The sequence below is a fragment of the Solanum tuberosum genome, unplaced genomic scaffold, assembly GCF_000226075.1.
Source record: "Solanum tuberosum cultivar DM 1-3 516 R44 unplaced genomic scaffold, SolTub_3.0 scf00047, whole genome shotgun sequence".
NCBI classification, from domain to species: domain Eukaryota; kingdom Viridiplantae; phylum Streptophyta; class Magnoliopsida; order Solanales; family Solanaceae; genus Solanum; species Solanum tuberosum.
Window position 1 is genome coordinate 621,538 of NW_006238973.1, and position 11,074 is coordinate 632,611.

An 11,074-nucleotide genomic window follows, 5' to 3' on the forward strand; every position below is an offset into this window, starting at 1 on the left:
AGAAAATTCTAAACAAGAAGCTAGAGAAAATCCGTGGTACAAACGCCATAAAATTCTCTATAAAGCTACAAGTTTAAGAATTCAAGCATTTAAGTTCAAGAACGATCAAGATCAAGACTATCAGGTTCAAGAACAAGCTCGAAGCCCTTGAATTCAAGTAAAAGTCAAGATCAAGATAAAGTTCAAAGTTCAAATTCATCAAAGATTCAAGATCAAGCTTTAAAGCCCTTGAATCATAGTTGAAAAGGCGAATTCAGAGGAATCATAGAGATTGTAACACTCGCACTTGAAATAATAAATACGATTGTTGCTATAATTTTCCGTTCTTGATTATTGTTTTCTCGACGCGAATTTTATTGTCTACAGTCAGATATTTTAAAACAAAATCAGTTAATTAATTGACTATTTAAATTTTTAAGATATTTTTTTTTTGAACTTTCATGATCTTGTTGATTAAAGTTCAATTACCATTTTATAATCACTTTACTATAAAAATTAACCAACAAAAAGAAGTAATCACGCACTTTCATGGAGACAAACAATATATTTGGAAAAAAATTATGTGTAACCATTTCCAAATATATACTATGTTCTCTCACACACTTTAAATTTGACCCATTCTTAAAATTCTATTAAACAAAAAAAAAAAGAATCAACTAGCTATAATAGAGATTTAGGAATAAACTGTTATTTAGCGACAAAAATTATTGATCGCTAATTTCTACTCGGTGCTACAATTCAATATAATCTCATTCATATGATCGCTCGAACTTAATTTATATCTACTGATGATTTAAAAAATATTTTTCTGATCGATAGCGTCGGCTTGTTATGGAAGCACACCCCAAGGTACCATTATAGCAGCAGCTAGTGATCCTCTATGGGCTGATGGAAAAATATGTGGAAAAACATTTAATGTGACATGTACTGGACCAACAAATCCAGTGCCACACCCTTGTACTGGCAAGAGTATTGTTGTGAAGATTGTTGGCCATTGTCCTGGATGTGGTGGAACCCTAGATGTCTCTAAAGAGGCTTTTTCAATCATCGCGAATCCTATGGCCGGTATTATCAAGATTGATTACGTCTAGTAAGTAATGACTAATATCTGTAGATCGATTTAAAATTTAAATTTTAGCATCACTATTAAAAGCAAGCAATTTTTTTTATATATGTTGAACTATATTCCCTTAGTGAAGTTGATTTGATCAATTCTATGAATAAAAGTTCATTGGTATTCCTTTCTTTTTTTCTTTGTTCCACACATTATCAATAATTTATATGCTTTAATTCCAAATAAGATAACTATATGAATTCTCACTATTTATATCGATTAATCTGATATCAATCTAATATTATATGATATATACTTAAAAGTAAAACTAAAAGGCACGGAAAATCCTCTATGTTTTACTTATTTATTAATCTTTGACATGACAAAATTAGACTCCTTAAAGATTATAACACAAAGTAGACACATCTAATATGGATCTAAACAACTTCTAGACACAAGAGCTTTGTCCCATAAGGCACTACTAAAAAAGGGTCAAAATTGAGGGTAAAAATCAACGGACAAAGTCAGTTTTTAATAAAAATTAAATGGATTGTGTATCATCGATTTTGACTTCATATATTTTGTGAAACTGATAGAGAAACTTCTCTGGCCTATCGTGTTTCTTTAGTTTTAAAAAACCAACAAACATGGTTGGTCTTTAAAAATATACATAAGAAATGTAGCTACTTAGAATCGAACTCAAATACTTTCAATGACTTTGGTCAATTTTACCATTCAACCTTACATGTTCATTAATGAAATATTTTCATCGTTTTTATTTATACTCTTCAACTGCAATTTTACACTTTAAAATGGACCAAATCCCTTCTCTATCTCTGTCTTTTGTAAAATGGATCCAAACATGGGTAATCCGTCCAGCCTGTCCAGAATTTTATGAATTAGGCTTAAAATAATTTGATTTGAATTCATGTGAACACGTTCAAACCTTAACCTATTTTAAAAAAAATTATATTTCAACCCTTCAGAAGGTTAATCATTAATCTTGATCATAATTTGATTGTATCATGATGGTCATTCTTTAGTATCAAAGTAACTAATATAAAATTTAATTAGAGGTCTATGCATTTTACATGTGTTAAATTAAAGGACACATGTCGTTCATCTAAAATTATATTAATAATTTGATTAATAATCAATGTTCTTTATTAGCTTAATTACTATATAAATGCATATATGAATATAGTAGAGACATAAAAAGCACACATAATTAATGAACTGCCTTAATTCTAGTAAAAGTGGTTAACAAATTTTAGCCAATTAAAACATTATAAAATGGTATTGCATTACTAGTTGAATTGATAAATATATCAGTGAAATAAAATAAAACTTTTTGAAAACAAAAATGACAATAATTCCTAAAAATAATTTTATTCTTGTTTTATTTAATATATTTTGGACCGGTTTAAGAGTCGCCACTTAATTTTTAAAGGGAAATTAAGAAAACTTATTTCATCAAAAGATTAAACAGAAATCTAATGAAAATGTTCAAAGGGGTTCGGGGTTCATATTAACATTTCGGGAAGGGTTTGAAAGCACCCGAAATGTCCGCTAATACGCGGTTATCCGACAATTAATTATTTGGCTAAAATAATTTAACTTAACTGTAAATTGCAAAATTGAACTATTTTATAGTTAGGATCGTCTTAAGAGAAAAATATTTATCCAAGTGAAGTATTTTGTAAACTTATTTATTTATTTACTCATTTTTTAAGTCGAGTAAGAAACGAATAATTTAGTTAAGTGATTAGTTCAAAATAAGTGTCCTTTAGGGATTTGAAGATTTTAAAACCTTAAGATTAATAGCAAATAATGACGAGTAAATAAACACAACAAAGAAAGGAGGGAAAGAGATTTGGGCCCAAATCTGGTTTTCCTGTTCGCCTAGGCCAGTATTTGGGCCTAATTTCATTTTGGGCCTTTTGGCCCGATTTTTGCCACCTTTGTACCTGTCTTAAACTAACATAAAATAAAATATTATTTGGGCCTTAGGCCCAATTTCACCTGTCCTAAACTTCTAAGAGAAATAATAATAATAATAACTAAATGGGCTTAGGCCCAACAAGTAACAAAATACAATCTTGGATTTAAGAGTGGGCCTTTGGCCCAATCTTCTCAGTTCTCCGATCTGCTTCAGTATTATTATTATTTTTTTAACTCCAGGACCTGTACGTCAATTTTCAATGGCCGGTAGACTCGAATAAGGGATTGGGCCTCCCCGGGCCAATGAGAAAATGCAAAGGTAGAGTCCATGAGGACTCAGGAAGATTTCACATGCAGCGAGAAAATGAAAAAATAATAATTAGTATCCAATAATAATAAGATCTTTCGAACCTTAGCTTTAAACGATAACATGACTCATCGATTATGAAATAGTAAATAGCAATGTATCCAAGGGCACATACTCAAACATATTTCAAGTACTAGACGATGGCGAACCCGTGCAAGCACGGGTCCTACATAAAAGTATATATTGATAACATAGATGAGTATAAACCAACGGATTGAACATTATCTTTTATAATTGAAACGAAGGGTTGAATTCGCCTCCATTAATAGAGGTTCTTTTATTCCCTATCTCTATCCATATTTATTTTATTTTTATTGTTTTAAAAAAAAAGAACTTATTATCATAACTTGATGCCCTGAACTATTTGTAATTGCCATCTTATGCTAATAATATATTTTATATATGATTGGAGTATGCATATCACCATATAAAAAGGCAAGAAGGTTAACTATAAATTAATGTGATTAAGTCCAGTAGACCTTTTATAAATTAATGTGCATAGTTTTCAAAAATAGTCACGTAATTTAAATAAGGAGGTAGTTCACTATTCCCTTTATTTCAAATACTCGTCATAAATTATTATTTTTTTTTAAAATTAAATTAGATTAAAATAAGTTAATATTTAAATTTTAAAACATAGATATTCAAAACATATATAAAAAAAAAGTACTATTTAAACACAAAAAAAACACTCTAAACGATTAGTCAAAATGCATTTTAAATATTCTAGAATGGTTTATTATTATGACTTGTCATATATATATATTTTTTTTAAATACGTAAATCTTACTATTATTATTATTATTACAAATTTTAATTAAAATTTATTAAAAATTAACTCTCCACATTCAAGAGGTGCCACATAAATTAAAACCAAAGGGAGATTATTTGCAAAAATATGAAAGGATTAAAGACCTAAAGCAGCACTTAATGAAAAGACAAACATCATAAAAATTAGATAATTACACTAATCACACGTGTCAATATCCAAATCTTTACTCATTCTTCTAACACTAACATAAAACAAAATGAATAAATTGAAATTATATAATATAGCAATCAATTGGCAATGGATGAATTGATAATGGCCTAAGAAGGCAAAATAACTACTGTTCATTTGGCGAACAAATAGCACGGCAAATAACAAGAATCAACGAATAGACAATTAAGATTTCAACAGCTTGAGAACAACCAATTACTGACTCAGTTTAACTCGATTTTAGCTAGCAAGATTTTTTTTTTTTTTTTAAAAGATAGTCAACTCCATGCACAAGATAGCAAAGCCTATATATCAAACATTATTAAAGACCAGATTCTAGAAATACAACGGCTAGCACTGATTCCCAAAGAGGAAACACCATAAACAAAAGTCTAGCAGCAAACTACTTAAGTACACTAGCTTCAGAGATTCAAAATTTAGACTGTGACTCGAAGCCGACAAAATGAGATGAACAGAGGCCATTTTAGGAGAAGAAGAAGGAAACAACCCAGGCTGGACAGATACATACAGGAACAGAAAAGCTCATGCATCAAAGACAACTAAATAAGCAGATTTGTGAAATTATTAAGAACACATCATTTGGAAAGGGAGGAATCCAACGTATTATTGATTACATTTTGAGCCGAAACAGTTCTAACACATAAAAGGTTTGACGCACATTTATAATTAAACCAACAACAAGCTTAAGAACCGGGTTGAAACGAGACCAAGGTAAGTCACAGACATGATATCATGAGTTGAAGATGCGAAAAGACATGAACAATATTCGAGTTAAGTAAGAACACAGATAAGCACTACGGGATTAGGCTAGCGTTGGTGAGAGCCTATAACGATGAATTAGCCAACAAGGAAGAAAACCAAACCAACGAGTGAACAATGAAGAAACAAACTAGATAGCTTAATGCATTCGAAGTCGAAGCTAAATGAACCTCAAAGAATTTCGCTAATATTTACTTCATGTTCACGGTATCAAGAACTCACAAGAGAAACGAAAACTGAAAAGCAAAGTCTAAAACGGAGAAAATCGACTAATTCTAATAACTGAACTCCGCTGGATATCAAATACATAACCCATACTATATAGAAATGTAAGGCGAGGGGGCGAGATTACCTCTTTTCGGGCAGCAAACTGAGAACTCGAGCAGAGCAAGACTTTCTACCACTAATAACAGAGAACTCCAATGAAGGCTTGAACCTCCCTAAGCACCGAACCCCGAAAAGTTATTATCGTTCTGGAATCTACTTATATTTTTCCTACTGTTCTTTGTGAACTTTTAATTCCTTTCTTGTGTATATATATATTTTTTTTTCTTTCACTGTCTCTCTTTGCAAAAAAAATTTTGACTCCCCAAATCCCCCCCTTTACAGTGTACAAAGAGCAATATATAGAAAGGAGAATAGGGTTCCCAAAGAAGAGGGAACCGATGAAAAATCGAACAAAACCCAAGCCCAAATTCGAAATTCAAACCTTTTTCACCATTAGAGGCAAACATAGTTTTCTTGCAATTTCGCCCAAATCCGAAAGAGGAAAGTGCGAATCGACGGTCTTGACCGATTTCGTCGTCCTTGAGGTGCTACGTGTCTCGATCCCACGTCCTCAAGGACGACCCTGCGCTGCTACAGCAGCTGCTGCGACTGCACTGTTCAGAGGGAACGTGAAGGAGACGACAAAGAGGAGCAGTGTACTGCGTTCCTCACTGCTTTTTCGTGAATTCACCGTGTATTTTGACGTGTACTCGACGTCGTTTGCTCGTTGTTGCTGATGTCGTTTGGAGCGGATGAGAGGACGCCGTGAATTGTTGCTGAGACGTTTGGAAGCTGCTGGAAATCACTTTTGACTTTCTTTGTGAATTAGAAAAGGGTCGGGTCGGGGTTTAAAACGTGGGCCGGCTGGAATTGTTGTTGCTGGACAATAACAAAAGAAGAGACCAAACGTACAGGGAGCTCTTGGTACTGTTGTATTATTATATTATTGTTGAATGTAAGGTATGGAATTGTTGGAATGTGGGCTGCTGGTCATGAAACATAGAAGGCCCAAAATTGGTCCTTTAATTGATTGAGAAAAAATGTAATGGCTAGTAAGTTACAATCTTAACCGAATCGAGTGGTCAATTACATTACAAATTTAGCCGATGAATTAGGAATGTAGCCGAATTGAATTCATTTAGTAAATTCGGTTAGTAATTAAATGAGACGAATTAATATAAAATTAATTAATGAGTTTATTAATCTTTAACGAAATAAAATAATTAACTTAATTATAAACTAATTAATCTAACAAAATAAACTACTAAATAACCAAATGTTTAAATAAAGCTAAAATCCTTTTGAGACAATTTTTGAACATTCATAAAATATACTAATTAGACACATAATTATATAATAATTAACTTAATTATAAACTAACTAATTAACTCAAAATTGTAAACAATTAAATAACTAAACAAACTAACCAAATGTTTGATTAAACAAAATATTTTGAGACGATTTTTGAATATTTATAAAGTTCAAAATTATACACACATTATTTAAAAATTATAAAAAGTGGCAAACCATCTAAAACTAACTTGAAAAATATTTTGAATTTTATAAAGTCAATTATTTTAAATCATTTGAAAATTAAGAAACTCGGAAATTAATTATTATCGGGGAGGGTCAAAATTGGGTGTCAACAATTCTCATTATTGGTTTTGTGGCAACTTTGTTCTCCCTAGCTTTGGCTACACCAGGGAATGCAACATTTTATACAAAATATGTTCGTAAGTATTTCTCTTAAAATTTTACTAAATAAAATTAAAATCAATTAGCTATAATATTCGTTGTTGACGTATCACTAAATAGTCCATAGCTAACATGATTTTTCTGATCGCTAGCTCATTTATTGACTATTATGAACTCGATATAGACTTATATACAGAGACATTATAAAAAAATATTTTTCTGATCGACAACATCAGCGTGTTACGGAAACAAGGCCCAAGGTACAAGAATAGCAGCAGCTAGTGATTCTCTATGGGGTGGTGGAAAAATATGTGGAAAAACATTCAATGTGACATGTACTGGACCAACAAATCCTGTGCCACACCCTTGTACTGGCAAAAGTATTGTTGTGAAGATTGTTGATCATTGTCCTGGATGTGGTGGAACCCTAGATTTATCTAAAGAAGCCTTTTCAACCATTGCTAATCCTGTGGCCGGTGTTATCAATATTAATTACGTTCAGTAAGTAACTATAAGTATCAGTAGACGAATTTAAGATTTAAATTTTATTAATCACTATGAAAAACATACAAAGGTTCGTATATCTTAAGAAAATGTTGAATTCAGTTGAACCCTTTATATTTATTTTGTTTTTTTGGTGTATTAAATACTTTATGACATGTTTTATGATTTTTGTTCTATGATTTTCAGGATTTGATGAGGATATCAAGAAATGTTTAGAATGTTTCTTTATAGAATATGGAGCTTGGAAATCAAGTTTATACTGTAGTATATGTTGAACTATATTCCCTTGGGAAGTTGATTTGATCAATTCACAATTTGACATATGTAATTTATCAATTGTAAGAATTAAAGTTGATATTTCTACTTAGCTAGTTATATTGATATTCATTAACTGTTAAATTTGCTTATTCCCTCCTCAAAAGGGCCTGAAATCAAAGACCCAGTCAGGGATAGAGTTGAGAATGACATTAAAGTCCTTATCGCCTTTCCCCGGTTCAGGGTATGGGTTCTTTCTCTATGTTGAAAGTCCCGGTGTGAACTCCCCTACTGATCTGACTCCGGCCCAAAGAAGTCTATACCTGCAGATGAAAGAGGAGCTTCTACGTGAACATTTCTAACAGTGGTTTCTCCTCCAACAGTCAAGTAACTAGCACTGGTTATTCCAGCAAGAGCTCCCTTACATCCCTCATTTCAGAGGGAACCTCAAAGTGGCTCTATTTCATTATATTCCATCCATATCCCAATTCCATTCATTTAATATCTCAAATCGGTTTGCCGATATATATCATGTCAATAGTATCTAGTTTCATAGAAATTTTATGTCCAAGAAGATCATTTTTTTTGCAGGATTATACTCAAGGTATTTGTATAGTAAAATCATGTAATATCATCTTGTAAATATTTATGTTAACATTTTAGTTAGAATTTAAATGGCCCGGCATAACTTGTAGCCCACATAATAATGGATTAGACTTGATGTCTTTTGGCCCATCAAACTATTGGGTTAGCTTGATTTGGCCCGATAAATTTCAAACTGGATCAGCTTATATTGATAACTCTAGTAGAGACTAGAGTATGAATTAACCCATAATCTGAAAATATCATATGTTTGGATTAATAAATAAAGTTTATTATTTAACTATACCTTATCACATGAAGTGATATGTACTAATTAACTAACAAACCTCAATAAATATAGTAGTAATTTGTAGATATAGTCAAAATATTTTTTTATTAACTACCTATCCCATAAGTCAATAATAATAAATGAATTGTTTTCATTCTTTTAACAACTTTATCAATGAAAATCCTATAAAAAGGTAGTTGATTACTGGGATAAGTAAATATATTAGTGAAACAAAATAAAAGTTTTTTTTTAGAAAAAAAAATGGCAATTCCTAAAAATATTATTCTTGTTATTATTGGTTTTGTGGCAACTTTGTTCTCTATAGTTTTGGCTACACCAGGGACTGCAACATTTTATACTAACTATGTTCGTAAGTATTTATTCTTTAGCGACGATCGCTAATTTCTATTTTTTCAACTTAATTTATGTATACTGATAATTTTAAAAATATTTTTCTGATCGATAGCCTCGGCGTGTTATGGAAGCACACCCCAAGGTACAATAATAGCAGCTGCTAGTGATCCTCTATGGGCTGATGGAAAAATATGTGGAAAAACATTTAATGTGACATGTACTGGACCAACAAATCCTGTGCCACACCCTTGTACTGGCAAGAGTATGGTTGTGAAAATTGTTGACCATTGTCCTGGATGTGGTGGAACCCTAGATCTCTCTAAAGAAGTTTTTTCGACTATCGCAAATCCTGTGGCTGGTGTTATCAAGATTGATTACGTCCAGTAAGTAATATTAGTATCTGTAAATGAATTTAAGATTTAAATTTTAGTAATCCCTATTAAATACAGTCAAATATTTGATAGACCTCCATCAGAAATTTGACTAGTCGAAAGATTTCTGACGGTTTTTTTTATTAGAAATTTCATCGAAAATTCGTATGTTTATAATAGTGTAGTAAATACTTTATGACTTTTATTTTATGATTTTTTGTACTATGATTTTCAGGATTTGATAAGGACATCAAGAAATCTTTAACATGCTTCTTTATAGAGCATGGAATTTGGAAATTAAAGTTTATAATATAGTATATGTTGAACTATATTCCCTTTAGTGAAGTTGATTTGATCAATCTACAATTTGATATATGTACTTGATCAATTTTATGAATAAAATAAAAGTTCATTGATATTCCTTTCTCTTTTCTTTTTCTTTGTTCCCCACATTAACATTTTATACACTTTAATCCCAAATAAAATGTTGTATAAATTATCACTATTTATATCGCTTAATCTCAAATAAGTCTAATATTATATGATATATAGTTTGAAAGTAAAACTAAAAAGACATGAAAGTACTCTATGTTTTACTTATTTATTAATTTTTGACAAGACTAAATTAGACTCCTAAACACAAGAGCTTTTGGCACTACTAAAATTGGATCAAAATTAAGGGCCAAAATCGAGTGACCGATAAAACTGGATTATTTTTTTCAAAGAAAATCGATGCTAAATTAATGGCATGCATTATCGAATTTTTCTTCGTAGCTTTTGTGAAATCGATGGACTGGCTTTAAAAAATCGAAAAATTATTTTATACCTTAGGGAAGTTGATTTGATCAATTCATAATTTGACATGTATTTTATCAATTCTAAGAATTAAAGTTTATTGATCAATTATATTGTTCTTTTTCTTTTCTTTGTTCCATACATCAATTGTTCTGTACAGTTTAATTCCAAATAAAATGGTATTAACTATATGTATTAATTAATTTCAAATTTAATGAGTAATTAATATGAATAAAGGGTAAAATTGTAAAATTAATTAATTTATTAATATTTTTTTAATTATTTTATAAAATAAAAAATGTCCATCTAATATAAGACGAAAAGAGTATTAATTTGTAATGAAATTTACCTTTTAAATCCCATAATTACTATATTAATTTCTACATTTCCTTTCAGAAACGTAACTAAGGGAAAAAGAAAGTAAAAGAATTTTAGGAGAAGTGATGAATAGTAATAGTGAGGAATAATATAAATAGATCACCATTAATTTTTTATAATTACTATTTACTACATTGATTGCTACATTTTTTAACAGAAACTTAAGCAATACAAGGAAAGTAAAAAAAAATTAGGATAAGAGATGTCAATAGTAATAGTGAGGAATAATATAAATAGATCACCATTAATATTTTAAATCCTACTATAAGAAATGAATCCCCAAAAATTGAGAAAAAAGATAATAAGAGATTCTGGCCAAAGAGGTATGCCATATCAGCCTTTTCGTTATGTTAAAAGTTATCTAGTTTCATATAAATTTTACGGAAAATGTATAAGTACCCCTCAGTCTATGCCCGAAATTCCAGAGACACACCTAACCTTTACTAAGGTCCTATTACCCCCC

At 30.5% G+C, this 11,074-nt stretch overlaps 2 protein-coding genes across 2 annotated transcripts; both read left to right on the top strand.

Moving 5' to 3' along the window:
* Nucleotides 1-5,786: 5,786 nt before the first annotated feature.
* Nucleotides 5,787-7,588, top strand: LOC107059923 (putative EG45-like domain containing protein 1). Its single transcript, XM_015307024.1, has 3 exons — nt 5,787-6,044; nt 7,016-7,121; nt 7,314-7,588. The coding sequence occupies exons 1-3, from the start codon at nt 5,787-5,789 to the stop codon at nt 7,586-7,588; spliced, it is 639 nt and encodes a 212-aa protein (XP_015162510.1).
* A 1,407-nt stretch (nt 7,589-8,995) lies between these two features.
* Nucleotides 8,996-9,454, top strand: LOC102582266 (putative EG45-like domain containing protein 1; the record flags this gene model as incomplete). The annotated part of the gene is made up of 2 exons (XM_015307025.1): nt 8,996-9,083; nt 9,180-9,454. Coding segments are annotated over 2 exons (363 nt in total), but the record flags the coding sequence as incomplete, so codon positions are not given.
* Nucleotides 9,455-11,074: the final 1,620 nt, after the last annotated feature.

What these genes read in the sequence shown, in the direction of transcription:
- LOC107059923 (XM_015307024.1), top strand. Translation starts at nt 5,787, where the DNA reads ATGAAAAATCGAACAAAACCCAAGCCCAAATTCGAAATTCAAACCTTT. An exon ending in AGACGACAAAGAGGAGCAGT is followed by an intron (nt 6,045 to 7,015) that starts GTACTGCGTTCC and finishes ATTATCGGGGAG; the next exon opens with GGTCAAAATTGGGTGTCAAC. An exon ending in ATTTTATACAAAATATGTTC is followed by an intron (nt 7,122 to 7,313) that starts GTAAGTATTTCT and finishes TCTGATCGACAA; the next exon opens with CATCAGCGTGTTACGGAAAC.